Source organism: Clinocottus analis, unplaced genomic scaffold, assembly GCF_023055335.1.
Source record: "Clinocottus analis isolate CAN_PGR_092001 unplaced genomic scaffold, fCliAna1.0.p SCAF_18, whole genome shotgun sequence".
Classification (NCBI taxonomy): Eukaryota; Metazoa; Chordata; class Actinopteri; order Perciformes; family Cottidae; genus Clinocottus; species Clinocottus analis.
In genome coordinates, this window is record NW_027175909.1 from 11896225 (window position 1) to 11914150 (window position 17926).

Here is a 17926-nt window from a genome sequence, read left to right on the forward strand (position 1 = left end):
AAATGGACATATATAATTTAACAGCCAATCCATGTCATCGTAAAGAATTGGAATAATCAACTGATAATGTAGGAATAAATGAAGTGTTCGCAACGTTACTCGTTTTCTACACGGACGTTATACACGGGAGCACACACTCTGACAGCTGATTTGAGTTCCGAAGACGTGTACTTTCCGGACCCATCGAGCCGGCTAGTGTGTTCATTTTCACGACAATTACTCGTAATATCATTTTTATTCCGCTCACGTTGTTTCAAGATATTTGTTGGAAATCATGGCGACAGTCGAGGAACTGAAGCTGCGGGTGAGAGAGCTGGAGAATGAATTGATAAAGTGTAAGCACAAGCAGTGTGCCGTGGAGCAGGCTCAAAGCCAGCAACTCCACAGACCGAAGATTGACAAGATGAGCGCTGAGGTTGTGGATTCCAACCCATACAGGTGACTTTTTAATGTATTATTTGGTCCAAAATGTGTCTGGACTGATCTGGACGCTGAGAGGCTACGCCTCATGACTCACTCATCCCATATGGTGGTACTTCAGACCACGAGCTAACCTCAGCTGTGTTGTCATTGCAGTCGTCTCATGGCTTTAAAGAGAATGGGCATCGTGGACGATTATGAGGTATGATATTTAAGTGCTTGAGTTGGTTATTGCTGCTGTATCCCGACCAGAATTGATCACAATAGTCTACGAAGGAAATGCGAAAATAAATGCAAGAACAGATGTTCTTAAAGTCTATACCAATTTCCAAAACATGCCAGCTGATGAACACCAATGTGCATTTTAGCACGTTGAAATGCGGATGTATACACACTGTCACATGGGTATCCTTACTGCTAAGTGTTTTGAAAGACCTGTGCTATTAATTTTGAAATATGAACCTTCCAAATGCTTGATAAAAGTAAAGGAAACAACTGAGTTGCACATATCAATGCCATTTTATATCTGAAGTCAGAACAGCCATCAGTGCCCCTCAAATCAAAGGACAGGTTTACTATCAAGATAAATAAGATAATCATCTTGAAATACTTTGACAGAAAATCCGGACATTCACAGTCGCTGTGGTTGGTGTTGGGGGAGTTGGCAGTGTGACAGCTGAAATGCTCACTAGATGTGGCATTGGTAAGGTAATACAACCTGTTTTCTTATTTCTTCTACACTGGCCTTTAGCTCTTTGCCTTGTTCAGTAAATTGTCCGCCTGTGCTTACCCACAATCTCATCTGTGCTTGCACCATCAGTTGCTCCTCTTTGACTACGATAAAGTCGAGCTGGCTAACATGAACAGGCTGTTCTTCCAGCCTCACCAGGCCGGCCTCAGTAAAGTGGAAGCGGCGGAACACACTCTCAGGTATAATATTGTTTCAAGTAATCTAATTTCCCTCCAAAATGGGGACATTAAGTTTCTTTTTTGATTATGTGTCACTCGATTCACCCAACAGGAGCATCAACCCAGATGTGTCATTTGAGACCCACAACTACAATATCACCACAATGGACAATTTTGCACATTTTATGGAGCGCATCAGGTGAGCATTTCATGCTCTCTAGTTTCTAGTTTGACTGTGTGCTCTCCTCAGCGGTTCAAGCCTTCACCACTGATCACTCTGTGTCTTCTCAGTTATGGAGGGTTGGAGGAAGGGAAGCCGGTGGATTTGATCCTGAGCTGTGTGGACAACTTTGAGGCCAGAATGGCCATCAATACAGTAAGAGCAGCACTGTCACTAAAAGAAATACAAAGCTGCGAGTAAATGTTCTACAATGTTCTTTGGACATGTTGCCCTTAAAGATTGTATTCATCTCGTCATGTGTGTCACAGGCCTGTAATGAACTTGGTCAGATCTGGATGGAGTCTGGTGTCAGTGAGAACGCTGTATCGGGACACATCCAGCTCATCATTCCTGGAGAGACGGCGTGCTTCGCTGTATGTACACACACACACACACAACCGTCTTTTCTTTACTTTTAATCACACTTGTGCTTATCTTTACTCCGATAGTTACATTGTAATAAAGTGTCATATCCCTCTATAGTGTGCGCCTCCTCTGGTGGTGGCTGCTAACATAGATGAGAAGACCCTAAAAAGAGATGGGGTGTGTGCCGCCAGCTTACCAACAACAATGGGCGTGGTCGCAGGCCTCCTGGTGCAAAATGTCCTCAAGTAAGATCTCATTATTTATGGGCAGTGAGGAACCAAAATATGGAAGGAGTGCCTGTAAAGGTTAAGCTAAATATTGTTGTCTTCCAGGTTTCTGTTGAAGTTTGGAACTGTCAGTTATTATCTCGGCTACAACGCCATGCAGGACTTCTTCCCCACCATGGCCATGAAAGCCAATACCCAGTGTAGTGATCGCTACTGCAGGAGACAACAGGAAGAGTACAAGGTGTGTGTGTGTGTGTGTGTGTGTGTGCTTCCTGATTGATTTCCTGTGTTACAATGTAATATCTGCCGAAAAGCCCTTTTTATATTGTAAAACAGACTCCGTACTGCAATACGGTGCTGCACCCGTTGAGAAAGCTAACCGTGTCTCTCTGCATGAATATTTTCCTTTTAGAGGAAAGAAGCAGAGCGGCCGAAGGTTGAGGCTGTGCCGGAAGAGGAGGAGGAGATCGTACACGAGGACAATAATTGGGGTGAGCGTGCAACGAACAACTATTCAAGGCAACAGTGTCTGATCTGTAGCAGTTTGCTTGTCTTTGTGCGATACAGTATATTGTTTTATGTGTATTAACATACACGATTGTGCCGTGCAGGTATTGAACTGGTATCAGAAGTGACTGATGCAGAATTACAGGCTGCTTCAGGTGCTCTGCCTGACCTCCCAGAAGGCATTACCGTGGCTTACACCATTCCAGTTGAGGTTAGTATTTTGTTGCACAAAAGAGCTTTGAAGAGCTGAACTGACAGTGTGACATGTTTGAGTTTATTCGTTTAAAATATGTGAGCTTATTGCTGACCTTTTTTTTCCTGACATGAAGCATCATAGGTTTTTTTACTATTAATACTAAAGTCAGTTAATTATTCACTGTGTGACTCATGACCGCAACTAAATTCTGACATTGTTTTCTCTTGTTTGGACCAGGATACAGAAAGCGGGGAGACGGTCGGGGAGACTGAACAGAGCCTAGAGGACTTGATGGCTCAGATGAGAAAGTTGTAGGCAACAATCTGAAGATGCCATTCAGATAAGACACCATTAGTTTCTTTGATAACAAGCATCCTCATAAAAGAGCCAATTATTGCCAAATAAACTATTACAGAATGAACTCATCTAAAGGCTAAAGAACAGAAATGCATGAAGTACTGCTGATGACATTTCACGCAACACAAAATAAGCAAAACCATTCCAGTCGAATTTAGAATTTGTTGACATACTAGGAAGGTGTTTAGCACTTGGAGTTGGTAGCCTCTAATGAAATGTATATAAACCGAGGATAATATCACTGTTAGTGCATTAACATTGCCACAATGTGTATTTTCTACGGTTTTGATGAGTGAATGAGGTTTTCTGCCTACCTTTTTAATGTATGTGTCATTCACTCAGCTTTAAAAAACAAACAAAAAAAGCATCTGCTGCAACTGATTAAAACATTAAAACATGTTTAAATTGTCTCAATAAAGTATTTATTAGATGGAATACAATCTTCTCAATATATCGAATGTGATTTTTGTGGATTTCCTGTAGAGCTTTTAAATATTATGATTGTTACATTGATATACTGTACACATTTTTAAAAACACTTACATTAATGTGTTAATGCATCCCTTTAAGATTCACGCACATTCAGTTAAACAACAAATCATTACTCCATTGAACTAGAAACATATGGCAATAGCTTGGTTTTGGCAAATCCCTAAAAATCCTTTTTGTTAATGAACAAATACACAGACATTTAGTTCTGCATAAACAGCATGAAATCCTCTGTGGAGGTCTCGGCTTGTTTCTGGATGCATATCTTTGGTTCTACATTTCTCTTTTTGTACTCTATACTAGTTGGTAAACATTTTGTAATGTAAACATGAATGGTATTTAAACAAATATAAAACAATTTCACAATATGCACACTTCATTTTTGCTACATTAGCACTAACATATCTCTTTCAGAACATCAGAAACTTTGCAACAAATCTGTGTGAGGTCTTAACAGTTTTGGTAAGACATACTGGCACAATCTGACTGAGTTGTGGAAATATTTGATATCTCGTATTTCATCTCCTTAAAAGAAGCTCGAGAACCTCTTTTTTTTACTGCATTATTAGAGGCATTCCTTTAAAATCAAACATTCATAATTGCGTTTTCTTCATACATGTGCGGCATGTAAATAGGAACAAAGTGCCAAAATCAGTGATAAATGTAAACTTGAGTTCCATAAGGAGTGATATAAGTGAAGATCTCTACACGCATGATTATGTAAAAAAAAAAAATACTTGTGGTTAATGCACAGATTTCACAGATTCATAAACACAGACTTCATAATTATACTAGCAGGTACAGTCTATTTGACCAAACCCTAAAACCTCCATCTAGACAATAATTGCAGTGTGATGACCAGAATGGTTCCCATCTGATGTTTTGGTTATTCGATGGTAGTTAGAACTGTGGACATCCTGTATTGTTCTGTGGCAACACGTGGCTGAACAGAGTCACCTCTGGGCTTGTTGGAGGGGAGCAGGTCCCCTCAGACTGAATGTGTCCCCGCTGGAGGAGTGGCGGGACGGAGCGTTACCGCACACCAGTGATGGCTCGGCCTCCTTTATCTCCATTGCACGTTTGTAAAGCTCTGCTGCCTTCTCGAAGTCACCCTCTTCGTAGCTATTTACAAATGGAATAAGAGTAAAAGAAATGTATCAAACGTAATTCAACATTCATGATTATTCTTCTGATGACCCGAGTGTTGAACGCAACATCAACTATTGTACCTGAGCACAGCCAAGTTTTTTAGGGTCTCTCCGACTCGTGGGTGTGAGCGCCCCAAACTATCCTCATACACTTTCAGGGCTCGTTCATAAAGAGGCAAGGCTTCAATGTGCTTCTTCTGTCAAAGACCAAAAAAATATATACAGTCAGTTTTGCTCCGTACAAAAAATGTAAGCCACAAACACTATGCGAATAATTCTTCACAAACATGCAAGTTGTGAATATGTGTAACCGTCTGATTGACGTATCGTGAACATTCTCACTAGTTGGCAGTAGATTACAGCCAGGTTGACCAGCGCTGTGGCCACACTGGGGTGTTTTGGCCCAAAACTTTTTTCCCTGATTTCTAGCGACAGCTCATACAGCGGCATGGCCTTTTCCAGCTTCCCCTGTACAACACACACACACACACCTTTAAAAATCAGATTCTCAGCCTATGACAAGCACAGAATAAGCTGTTCAACAGACAAAACGTTCAAGATTCATTTTCAACATAACCATGTGTCTCACTCTGCGTTTATAGAGCATGGCCAGGTGTTTGAGTGTGTATGCCAGTGAGGGGTGGTCCGGGGACAAGGCCGTCTTGCGGATGTCTAGCGCCCGCTCATACATGTCCTCAGCCACCTCATACTCCCTTCTCTCTGTGTGCAGTGCAGCCAGGTTGTTGAGGGACTGAGCACAGTCTGGGTGTTCTGGACCGAGGACCCGCTGTCTCATCTCCAGAGAGCGGGCCAAGAATATCTTGGCTGCACTAATGAGGGCAAAGAGTGGGATTTTAGTTATCTATTTTGGATGTATCAAATGTTTGTGGACATACAAAATAGACTGAACAAAAATCAAGCAGAGGGAGAGGCAATTACACAATTTATGTCCGCAATGCAGTGTCTTTGTCTGTGCATTCCAGCTGTTACATGCATGTATGCCTTACTCCAGGTTGTTTTGGAGGTAGTACAGGACACCTAGTTCATTAAGTGTCTTGGCAGAGTCAGCAGATTCTTTTCCCAGGGTCAGCTCTTCCAGCTGCAGGGCTCTCCGTCTCAACAAAGTGAAGCCATACTGAAAAGGAGGAATCGACAAAAGGCATGTACATTATGAATGATGCATAAGTGCATATAGTGAATCATGTGGGTATCTGTGAAACTTACCATATGACCTTTCTGGCGAGCGGTCTTCTGACGGATCTTCACTGACCTTTTCCTGAGTTTATCTGCTTGTTCATACCTGATTGTAAGAAATGCCAGGTGTAAGCCATAAAAACGAGGGCCTCAGTTATGAGATCATCACTATAGGAGAAATTCCTCTCTCACACATTGCCAATGAACATGCATAACGTCATCCATTTCAACAACAAGAGAACCATTTACTTGTTTTGTTTTTGATAGAGCATGGCAAGTGACTCCAGCTCTCGTGCTACGCTGGCATGCTCAGCGCCGTAGGCGTTCTCACTTATCTCCAGGGCCTGCTTGTACAGCTGCTCAGCGTTGCCATACTTCTTCCACTGAACGTAAACCCCAGCCAGCTGGTGCAGGGAGCGAGCTACGCTGGGATGGTCCGGGTCCAAGGCTGTCTCCCTAATCTCAAGGGACCTTTGTAAAGGTGCTACTGCCTACAAAAACAGAAAGAAACAAAAAACATACAGATAATAAGGTAAATATAAAGACACATATTTAGGCTGCCTTGTCACGAATGTTAAGTGAACATTTAACATGTTTTTTAATTTATTTTGCAAGCATGTATGCTACCTGGCTAGGGAGGCCCAGGTCTTTGAGGAAACGACCCAGGGTCTCATACAGGTTTGCCAGCTTGGTCATGCTGTCTTCGCTCTCACAGCTCTTCTCATAGTGTTTCAGGGAGTCAAAGTACTCGGTGGCCATGGAGCTTTTGTCTTTGCCCACATATTGCCAATAGGCTAGCAGCTCAGAGAAATGACCCCTAAAAAAAAAAGAAAACAGATACCGTCCAGATCACACCGAAATAAATGTCCTATATTAGCTGCCGTGTGTGCATGCTTTTTACCTCTTGTAGAGGTTTTGGGAAACGAACAGGTTCAGTAGGCTAAGCTGTAATTTAGTCCTATCCTCCTGTTGTTGGAGCAGCCAGGGCAGCTCATCTGCAACACGCCATGTAACACGGTCCTGGCTACACATACACAATTGCATGAGTTGTACTGACAGAGGAAGCTGGGTTGTGTTGTATGAGCCGAAGATGACAACTCTACCTGAGTTGTTGGCTGAAGTACTGGATGAGTTTCTCTCTGTAAGCAGCTGAGCTACTTCCTCCACACAGGAACTCCAACCGTACAGCTTCCCACGCCTGAACGACAAACACAGTGTTTTATGCTTTTTATATTTTGAATGACTTTGTGCTAAATATTCTACTGGCCAGAGCCCAGTTACCTGCAGGTGTTGAAACCTGATGAGCCCACAACGGAGGGTTACAATGCAGAGTCTGTTCAGACGGTAAAGCAGAGTGGACAGGAGAGGCAACTCCAGTTCTGGGAAAAGGTCTAGCACCTCTGATTCACTCACTCCATTATGGCTGGCACATACAAGGCACAGTATCTAAAAAGAGACAAAAAAACAAGCACATATTTTTTTACAGATCAAAAGGTAAATGTGACCGGTATCATGAGAACAAGGTGACAAAATAGTTTCGCAGGACACACTTAACATCGCAACCAGCAATAATGAAAGAGCTCTGTGTTTAAGTGGAGGCGTTATTGTTATTTTGTCTGAACATATGTTACCTCTCTCATAATGCGTCGATCTCTGTCCGTGTTGAGAGAGTTCAGAGTCATCTTGAGAGCCAGGCGGTAGAGTGACATAGTGTCCTGACACTGTAAACACTCCTCTAGGCTCCTCTCCAGTGACCAACCTGATATGCTGCTGGGCATTAACAAAGCACGGCCATTTTGCCTATCAACAAAATTGAAAAGCCACACATTCACAGACATCCACATTCAACTTAATTATGGAATGGATTTACTCAAATAAAGTCCTCTGAAGCGAGTCATGGAAAACCCTCCCATTGTATAAAGATGTTTAATCATTCCAATAAAACACAAAGTTAAGTGAGCACTAACTCTTTTTGCCTCAGAATTCTTCTGTGATGGTCGATACATTCAGACTTGTGAAGCCACAGTAGACTAACCTGATGAGCATTCTTGCCAGTAGTGTGACATACAATGCATTGCAGGTCGATGCAGAGCGACAATGTCTTTCTAGCTTCTTCTCCTGGAACAAAGTTACAACATTTAAGTTCGCCCCAAAAATCATATCGCCGTTAACAATTCCAAATTTCTTTCCACAGTTTTAAATCCTTTTTAAGGTTTTTAAATGGTGGGATTATAACTGACCTGGTCCATGGTGAGTTTGAGGTCCATGCTCTGACACTCTGCATTGACAATGCTCCTCACCTCCCTGGGACTCAGTGGGTCTAAGTGGAGTGTGGGCCATAACCTAATCAGGCATGGTCACTGAATTACAAATGGCAATACTACAGTACAATACCACTGCATGGAGAATAAATGAATAGGAATACACAGGTACAGTAAAGTTACTAGGATATTTAGAAATCAAACTGTGGGTTTCACCTCCAAGCTTGAGGACAAGTCTCAACTTTGACAGACACCACCACTCGGACATTGACAGGAAGAGGGTCAATTAGCCACTTCATGTGTCTTTCTGCTTGCTGAAACAAAGTAGAAAAACAGTTGTGGTAAAAGAGCTATTCTGGAAGAAAAATAATTGTTATCAAGTGACAAAGACAAAACAGTAAACGCCTAATCTGGTGTGCACCTGTATTTGGTCAATGGAGTCGATGATAATGATGATGTTTCCTTGATGGCGTGCAGACAGTCTTTCAAGCCACCGGGGAAACTCCTCTAAGATCTTACTGGGCTCCATTGACAAGCCAGAAATGGACCAGAAGTGCTGCAGCAGCTATGTGACAACAGACAGAAAAAAACACATTACCACTGTTATTCAGCAAGATTGGTGTATCCACTGGAAGTTATCCTTTTGAAGAGCCACTGAGAGAGACCCCTTACTTTGACAGTGAGGCGTTTGATAATGAGAACCGGTTCTGAGCTTGTGGAAAGTGGGCGGCCAACAAAATGATATAGGAACAAGGTGTTGGGGGACTGCTTTTGCTGCTGCTCGATCCTGAAAGGGATTGAAGAATCAATATTGGACAAACTTTACAGAAAGTCCTGTTCCATGATGACACATCACAGTAATACAAATAACTGACACCACACCTTGGAGAATGACGGACAGCATATTATTTAATGTTTTTTTCAGAAAGCACCTTTTCCAGAGAGGATCTTATGACGTTCTTACAGAAAATACTGGAAGATAAACATAATGTTAGAATTATTTTTGTTTATTTTTCAATAAAGCTAGTAAATTGAAAGAAGGAAAATGACCAAAACAAGACGAAAAGTGTTAAATTAGGAGAACTACTCGGAACTACCTCAAAAGCATGCAAACAACTTTAAATTGCAATGGTCACCCACTTTAAGTTCTCACCATTTGGAGAGCAGGAGAGACTTTCCTGAGCCTGGACCACCAGACACCAGCAGAGGAGGGGTGGGAGGTGGAGCAGCTATCATGTCATTTAAACGATCTATATACTGGGAAAGACACCAGACACAACACAAACTTACAGTGATTAAAGACAGTTTTAGACTGAAAGACAAGATTAAGAGCGCTAAAAAAGCGGAATATCTGCCTTACCTTCTGGAACCCTAACTGGGAGGTGATGCTGCTGCTACGGGCCTGCTGGTAGGACTCAATCTGTTCCTGCTCATCATGCAGGTCCCACAGCACATCTCCAGAGTCCTCCTCACGTCCCTCCTCTATCCCAGAGTCCATAGAATCAACATCTGCTCCTTCAAGTCCCAGCAACTCCTACATGGTGAGAGTAGAAGTGGAAGTTCGGAAAGCTGTCACGGACGGGAGGAATGAACATAAATCACCCTGCACACCCAACACTTGCAAGTTGGATCGATATGAAGACGGATGTTGCTGATGGACTGTACCTGTTTGATGACTTTCTCCAGTTGAAAATAAATGAGTTCAGCCCCCTCCTCTGCAGAACCACTATGATCCACCACCTGGGTTAATGTTCAAAATGTATAAGAACAAACACTGTGTGGCATCTAGCAACCAGGGAAATACAGACTGTCAACTTTCAAAAGCAATCAACTCACAACTTCTGCTTTATTTAATGTGTATTTATCAAAAAGCACATACATATTCTTGAGACTATAATGTCATAATAGAATGCACCTATAGAACACTAACCGTGTATAGGTTGTAACATATTTTCTTCTCTCCTGTATCCTGTTTCATTGTTGATTATTTTATATATGGCACACACAAACCTTGACTTTAGCAGCCTTGTCTGCAGCATTGACCCTTTCTAGCAGTTGTCTTGTGGGTCCAGTCAAATTGTGATCTTCTTCAGTCTTGAGGTAGAGCACCAGTGGATGGCCATCTGGATTCTTCACAAAAGCCTCATCACAATCCTCCACCACAGAGCTACACACATGCATGAATATTGTCAAACATTTTGTTAAACATACACCATATACTGTAATACAAGTACAATCTTAACTAGTGAGGATAGGTAAAGGACTTACTGTACCTAGTGACAGTAGATTTAACAAGAAGCACACACACAGAGCTCCTTTCAATCTCCTGCTTGCGCTCCACAGCGTACGAGGCAGCATTCTCCTCTGGGAAGCAGACATTCAGGTAGAAATGGCCGAGACCTTCACACATTCTACGCAACACAGGTGAATGTTTCTGTAATGAAAACACAAGGAACATATTTAACAGTGAATGACTAACATGAAGTCTCGACCACGTTTACTCAGTGTTTTTTTAAATGCCTGACATTCAGACTAGTATTGAATTGACCAAAGTAATTACCTGAAGTCTGTTCCTGACAAATACCTAATAGTGCCACGATATAATAATCAACAATAATACACCATGCAAACAGAATATCCATAGATTTTTACAAAATGTCTATTTAACCAACCTTAATAAAGACATCTAGTTCAGCTTTGGTCTCCTGGGTAAAGATAAGGTAGCAGCGCACTGTATTACTCCACAAGGCCTGGGGAACATGAGGTGAGACCTGAAGCAGACTGGCCACTGCAGCATCCCAATCATCTGACACAAACATACAAGAAAGGTTAGGAGATAAGTGAATACATACTTCAAAAGCTATCAGAATGTAATCGAAATATACACCTTGTGTTGCCTACAACCCATGTCATAATCCCTCCCTTCTTTCTACAGCCTTTCTAAGTTTACTTACCTCTGCTCACATTTGCAAACGGTCCCTCCACATCTATTAAACTGTTGGCAAACTCCGGTCCTCGAAAGGTCTGTTGCAACTGCATCATGCTGCCCATGGAGGGCTCACTTCCCAGCACACCACCAGACCAGTACTCACACTGTGTCCCTGCAGCTAAAGACATACAGTGAATAAATAAAACAAGCCGTTGGTAGATGTTATCATGTCATCAAATGTTGCATTCTAGTGGCAAATTACACACTGGAAGACACTTCTGGGTCTTACCATTAACTGTGGTTTGGTTGTCATCTGAGTCAGAATCATTTAGGTCATAGACCTGGATGCCCTGAGCTTGCAACTGTTGCAGTTTGGCCTCCAAGTCCCTCTTAGCCCGCAGGAGATCCTGAATTTCCTTTTCTTTTGTCTCCCGGAAAATCTGGTGGTGATTCAGCCAATTGGTTAGTGTCGCAATCACGATTACTGGAAAGAATGCTCCTCAGTAACATGTGGTTGGTTTACCTTGAACTGTCGTTTCACTTTGTCCCTATCGTGTTCAAAGGTGGCAGCTCTCTCCATAGCTTGATACTTTGCCTCAAGCGCACTCTCTTTTTCTCTAAGGATCTTCTGGTAGGTCTTCTGCAAAGCCTGTTGTCATATTGACAATGAACATCAACATGAGAAATGTTAAAACTTTAAAACGTGTAGCCTTTAAGCTTGTGCTTTGACAAATAAGTAGAATCTGAATCTCAGTAGTCTCCCGTTAAATCATTTCACCTGTAGTTCAGCTCTGAGCCTCTTGTTCTCCTCATCCAGCTTGGCCTCCTTCTTTTGCATGGACGAGATCTCGTTATTCTTGCTGACACGGAAGATTTCATACTCTTTACGGAGTCTTTCGTACTCAGCAGCATACTCTAGATCCACAGAACCTGTGGATTTGAAACTGGCCCCAATCACCCGGGGTCCTCTGCGAAAGGAACTGCGGAGGAGTCGGGCTTTGGGCTTGACCTCCACTGGGATCTCACAGGCTTCCCCTCCTTCACCCCCGTATCCATCCTCAATGACCTCTCCTGGACTGACCAAAGAGGATGCGGTGCCCATGGTGGCAGCCTGTACCAAAGTGCTCAACCTTTTCGGATGCCCATAGCTGCTCCTGTGCGATGACAGACAGGGCAGGGATGCATAGGGACAACTGCTGAATGTTTTCAACCAACGTTACCTCGGCTGTGGATGATGATTATGATGGGCAATTTTGTGTCCTGATTTGACTTACCCGCGCTGTATCACAAACGCAAAGCAGCAAAGCACCGTGACGCGACGTTAATACTATAGTTACAGCCACGAAACTAACGGATCATACACGACCTATATTTTAAGGGGAGCGCCTCCCGCAGCTAAAACGGGCTTTGACGTGTTTTTCAGTTTCCATAAACGTAGCTACTAAATAAGTATGAGCTATGAGTAAGGCGTTAGTTAGTTAGCCAATTAGCGTTAGTTATTCCTATTTGTCAATAAAGACAGTTGTACTTGGTTAACTAGCTAGCTAACGAAATAGCTTCCCACCGCGCTCGTCATAGCATTAATTTGTTTAAAGACAAATAGAATAAGACAATAATGTCTCGACATATTTAGCTTCGACAGAATATTGACTAAAGCACCAACTGCTGATGAAAACATTTGAAGCCAAGTTAAACAAACACTCACAGTCCGCTCCCTTCACAGCTTCTTCCTGGCTGCCTTGGTAACAAGTCATAATACGGGTGCCCGCACGGGTCAAATTGGGCAAAAGTCGATTGGGTAAAAAAGTACTTAAAGTACGGTAACTGTACAAAGTCCACTTGGCAAGCACTGCATTACGACAACTATTAGGCTGTAACAGTAAAAACAATAGTTATTGCAAATTATAGTCATACATTTTTTAAAGTCATAACATACTTATTGAAGTCAAACCTGGCATGTGCAATTCATTGTCCTGCAGAACAATGTTGTAAAGGTTTTCCGGACTAATTTATGCCTAAATGGGAGCTGTACTGCAGACAAATATGTTAAGTGTGGCAATGTTGACTAAAAATAGCCAACCAGACCATCATTATGTCTTGGACAGTTGCTGACAAGATGACGTGGTCGGTGATCATTTCTTTCCAAAAGTGTGATCTAAATGTAGTTTCATACCCTTAACATTTAAGTTAGTATAACGATTCAAGATGAATCTTAAACCGAATTACACAAAAGTGTGTTTGTTGGTAAATTATCAAGTGTCCCACAGACCAACCATAGGAGGATATTTCATCTGCTAAGGCTCTTCCGACAGCAGGTCTATATTTGTAACACTATTCAACCAAGCATGCATACATCCGTCTGAACGGGTCTCTCGAAATTATACAAAAAGAGAAGAACTTGTCTTCAAATATTTATTGTCTATGTAATATTTGTTGCTTATTGATCATCTTCATCTTTTACAGAACAGCTGAAGCATTTTCTCTCGGTATGACCGGTTCAGGAAGAAATACATCACAGGATCCAGTACACCACTAACACAGGTTAGTGCAGATGTGATACGATTGGCTCTACCCAGTGACTCCCTGCTCGCTGCAGTCATACCACATCTGTGGCTGTCAATGTAGATTACCCTGTTCACATGGTAGGGCACAAATGCAAAAAGGAAGTTTATCACAATGAGGATGATCATTCTTATAGCTTTATCCTTCACTGGTCGTTCTCCTTTTTGCTTAATGCCCCTTAATTTCAGCAGAATCAGTATGTAGCAAACCACAATGGTGGTAAGGGGAACTACAAATGCCACAATAGTGGAAGCTAAAGCCGTGGGAGATTTATTTTCTAAGTACAGCTTGTTGCAGATGCCAGTTGAGTTGTTGGTCACATTCTTTTTAGAGAAAAGTATAGGACTCATACACACAATAACTGTCACCCAGAGTATGCCAACAACAATCTTTGCATACATAGCCTTCCTTACTGACTGTGATTTTATGGGTAAAACCACAGCCAGGAATCTGTCCAGGCTGATGAAACTCATTAGGTAAATGCTGCAGTACATGTTAAGGTAAAAGAGGAAGCCTGCTAGTTGACAGATGACATATCCGAAAGGCCAGTGGCCATCGGACAGGTGGTAAACTATACGCATGGGTAAAAGGAGAACGTAAGAGATATCTGCTACAGATAGATGCCTCAGGAAGACTTTAAAGGGAGACGTGCATTCTTGGCAAAAGAAGGTCCACAGCGCCAAGGCATTCCCAGGCACAGCCATGATGAAAATCAAGATGTAAAATGTAGAAAATAGAATGTTCTCCTGGTGGGAGTCACTGCCATAGAAGCCCTGTATCTCCTCCTCCGAGATGTTCATTGTTGTTGTGGAGAGGATCAGCCTGTTGCAGCATAGACACAAATAACCTGTTATGATGATCGCCTCGTCAAGTGATTCACTAAACGCAAAACAAAACTAAGAATGCCAGATGTGTGACAAATAGATGACTTTCATGTGACAAAATATAAAATCATGTGTTAATGAGGTTTATTAGAAACAGGAACTATCCTTGGAAGGCTTAAGTGCAACCATTTTTGCAGAACACACACTGAATGTTTTATTCAGCTAACCTCAGATACAGAAAAAAACATTTTAAAGTGATAATAAAAAAAAGTGTTTATCAGAAATTTGTGAGACTTAAAAACATTTCAGCAACACAATTCACAACTGAAAGTTATGCAGGATGACATACACATTTGATTTAAACAAAAATAATGAGAAGCAACCTTAAAAGTCTTTATTTTCTTTGATGGCAAACAATATCTGTAGTAGTTCACCATAAGTTACGCGAGGAACTGCAAAATACACAATCCAGTGCAAAAAGTATCATGAAGTATACAGATGTAATTAACACATTGGCGTTTTAGTTAATACTTCTGAAATTAATTTAAAAACAACATTGTTGTACAAGTGCTCTGTGGTAGTTAATATAACAAATGAATGTTTTAAAAGTTTAAGTGCTAAAACTTACAACTTTAACATGATTTGTAGTTCGCTGTCCTTAACAATTTAATCATGTAATCACAGCAAGATTGTCAAAGTAAACGTACAGCATCACATGTAGGACTGTCAGCAGTCATTAATATTAATGTTATCGTATTCTTACCTTTTAATTGTAGAGATGCATAATTCAGAAGAACGCAGATGTCCTTTTTTTATTGACTAGCAGTGAAGTCAGGTGAAGTGGAAATGAGAACTAGAGAACGGATATGTTTTTTTTAGATAACCACACACGCGCACGCACTAACGCACACACACACACACACACACACATGCGCACCCACACACCCACACACACCCACCCTCAAATTAGTCCCCAGCAAACAGGATGTCATCAGGGCAAAACAGACAAAAATAAAGACATTGAAGCTCAATGCATTACAAGCATGCAAGTCTTTATTTTTGCTACTCCAACACAGTTTTTGTCTTGACCACATTGCTTCTTAATAGTATGATTTAAAGCTTTACAAAAATGAGAGAAAACCAGATATTTACAAAATCTATTTGTGCAAACATAATTCTTTTTTTTACACCACTCTCCTAAAGTATTTGAAAGGCATGCATACAAATAAACTTTGGTATGTTAACAAAACTACGTATTTTCTTAGTAGAAGCATCTATGTACATGTGGTAGAACTGAATCACTTTGTTTTAGTACAGTTTACATTTAGACAACAATACAGTTAACTTAACAAACCAAGACCACCAGTACAAACACTGAGGTCAACACTTCAGCCACCGCACCGACAGAGTGCATGTAAGTTCCCCTAAATCTTGTGACTGGGTTAGGCCTGAAGTGAGTCATTGTACAACAACTTTGGCAAATAGGCACACTAAAAATCAAAACTTGTATTACTTATGATACCAGTTTTACATATCTGTAAAATAAATTGGCAGTTCATATGGATGAAAAATGAGAAAATACTCTTAGAAAACAGAAGTTAATAATGAATTTAACTTTAACATGTCTGTATACATTATGTATACACTCATAAAAGGCATTTACAAGGGCTGTGTTGAATGTCTGACAACATAAGAAATATAGAAGATTAAATATACTATGGTTATTCAATCTCTGGTTTGAAAAATAAAACATGTTTTTTTTTTTTTACATGGTACTTTGTGATTGTACATCAACTCTATATTCCCTATGCATAGCTACAGCAAGAAAAATAGATTTTCAACACCACAAGAGCCTTCCACTTTTATCTACAAAGTGGTCAAACTAAATATGTTTTAGTTCCATTAGAAAATATGTTGACAGATCATGTGGTACACCTCCAAGAAAGAATCAGAGTACTTTTTTTTTCAAAAACAGAAATTGCTACTTAAAGGAGAAAGAAGCATTGGTGTGCGAATGCCAGTGTCAAATACAACTTGAAGTGGGGGAGTGCATCACTTAACACTTTTACAGAAACACAAGGGAAAAAAACAAACCGCAAACCAAAACGATACAAAATGAAACATGACCAGCTCTACCTGCTAGAGGGGCCGTAATGGGGCTAAGTAGTGTCCTTTGCTGCTGTGGCTGTTGGGATGCAGGATTTGCCGCTGCTGCCGTTGTGGGACCTGTAGCTGGTGAAGCTGGGGGTGTGTATGGTGCGGATGCTCTTTCCACCTGGGCCCAAAGGAGTGGGCGATAGAGGGGAGGGGGGGGAGGAGGAGGATGAGGAGGAGGAGAAGGAAGAGGAGGAGGAGGAGTGCACTCGACCATTCTGAGTCTGCGAGGGAAACGAGAGAGCTTTACCTGTGTGCTGTGAGGGTGTGGGGAGTTTCAGGGATCCGTTAGACAGGGAGGGGATGTGGGAGGAGGGTTGGGAACCGGAACGAGGAGCGTGAGAGGAGAGGATGTTGGATTTTATTACAGAGGTGGAGGAGGAGGAGGAGGAAGAGGAAGAGGAAGGGTTAATAGGATTAGTTGCATCTGAGTTTTGCACAGACTGGGAGCTGCCTTTAGTAGAGCTAGGATAAAAAGCAGGGATTTTAGAGGTGGGTATAGTAGGGGAAGTAGTTTTATGATCCCCTCCCACTCTTTTAGCACTTCCGTTAGCCTGCAAACAGAGATGCCAAAACAGATACTGGTTGTCAAAAAAGAAATCTGGTCAAATAATACATATAAAAAGGCAAGACGATGTTAAAAAAAAAACTACAAGTTATACACACAGAAACGCACTAAGACTACACAAACATTAACATCACTGAGACACTACTATGCACACCGAAACATCAACAGGTCTGTTTTTACTAGGTTAAATGAAGAGTGAGACACATTGGACTGAGAGACATGTTACCAAGAAACAGAACACTGCGAAGGTTAGACCGTGCGATGGCAGATAGGAGGGGTGTCTCTACAGACGGCTCGTGTTAGAGTTAGGCCTCGTAAAGAGGCGGTGTGGGGCGGGGCGGGAGGAGAACAAGGCAAAGATGCGTAAGAAGGCTGGAGAGAAATTGATAACAGGCTTAAGAGTTTAAAGAGTGGGGAGCAGACAGGGGAGATGTGGGCTGGTATTCCACTGAAACTGACGGGGTAAGATGGTGAGTTGTGGCTTGGTCTCGAGGGGAAGGAAATATATCACCGTGAGGTTAAGAAGCTGTGCAGTAATGTTGAGTTGAGCATAGGTGCATTGTGAGATTGTGAGAAGGGAAGAGCATAGCCGAAA

The 17926-nt window shown here is 41.7% G+C and overlaps 4 protein-coding genes across 16 annotated transcripts in view; 1 reads left to right on the forward strand and 3 right to left on the reverse strand.

Annotated features, from left to right (window-relative positions):
* The first annotated feature begins 144 nt into the window (after nt 1-144).
* uba5 (ubiquitin-like modifier activating enzyme 5) lies at nt 145-3651 on the forward strand. The gene is made up of 12 exons (XM_068581447.1): nt 145-438; nt 577-622; nt 1039-1128; nt 1241-1350; nt 1442-1528; nt 1621-1705; nt 1819-1923; nt 2033-2160; nt 2248-2383; nt 2555-2633; nt 2754-2860; nt 3083-3651. The coding sequence occupies exons 1-12, from the start codon at nt 275-277 to the stop codon at nt 3158-3160; spliced, it is 1215 nt and encodes a 404-aa protein (XP_068437548.1). The 5' UTR covers nt 145-274; the 3' UTR covers nt 3161-3651.
* nphp3 (nephronophthisis 3) lies at nt 3602-12969 on the reverse strand. Of its 5 annotated transcripts, none has more exons than XM_068581443.1 (28): nt 12929-12969; nt 12002-12371; nt 11747-11872; nt 11513-11663; nt 11249-11401; nt 10967-11100; nt 10568-10728; nt 10305-10461; nt 9960-10034; nt 9655-9828; nt 9448-9551; nt 8967-9081; nt 8716-8859; nt 8511-8608; nt 8274-8376; nt 8069-8151; nt 7665-7833; nt 7315-7479; nt 7137-7231; nt 6935-7057; nt 6661-6850; nt 6283-6524; nt 6064-6139; nt 5847-5974; nt 5429-5669; nt 5182-5307; nt 4921-5036; nt 3602-4813 (listed from the first exon to the last, which is right to left on the reverse strand). In XM_068581443.1, exons 2-28 carry the CDS (start codon nt 12323-12325, stop codon nt 4645-4647), a joined length of 3942 nt encoding a protein of 1313 aa, XP_068437544.1. In that variant the 5' UTR covers nt 12326-12371; nt 12929-12969; the 3' UTR covers nt 3602-4644. The 5 variants fall into 5 exon arrangements, 4 of the variants coding, with proteins under 4 accessions (XP_068437544.1, XP_068437546.1, XP_068437545.1 ...); XM_068581445.1 differs by having other exon boundaries at nt 7665-7800; nt 12002-12377; nt 12929-12959; XM_068581444.1 differs by having other exon boundaries at nt 7665-7803; nt 12002-12377; nt 12929-12959.
* A 681-nt stretch (nt 12970-13650) lies between these two features.
* si:dkey-96n2.3 (uracil nucleotide/cysteinyl leukotriene receptor) lies at nt 13651-14660 on the reverse strand. The gene has a single exon (XM_068582258.1). The coding sequence runs from the start codon at nt 14583-14585 to the stop codon at nt 13674-13676; it is 912 nt and encodes a 303-aa protein (XP_068438359.1). The 5' UTR covers nt 14586-14660; the 3' UTR covers nt 13651-13673.
* Nucleotides 14661-15640: 980 nt separating this feature from the next.
* The window catches only part of si:ch211-285f17.1 (sickle tail protein homolog), an 88084-nt gene continuing 85798 nt past the window's right edge, over nt 15641-17926 (reverse strand). For 8 of the 9 annotated variants that reach the window (XM_068582166.1, XM_068582165.1, XM_068582159.1 and 5 more), the window contains one exon: nt 15641-17317. In XM_068582166.1, coding sequence (XP_068438267.1) covers nt 16769-17317 — 549 coding nt within the window. In that variant the 3' untranslated portion in view covers nt 15641-16768. The remainder of the gene's footprint in view (nt 17318-17926) is intronic. The other variant, XM_068582160.1, reaches the window with a different exon arrangement.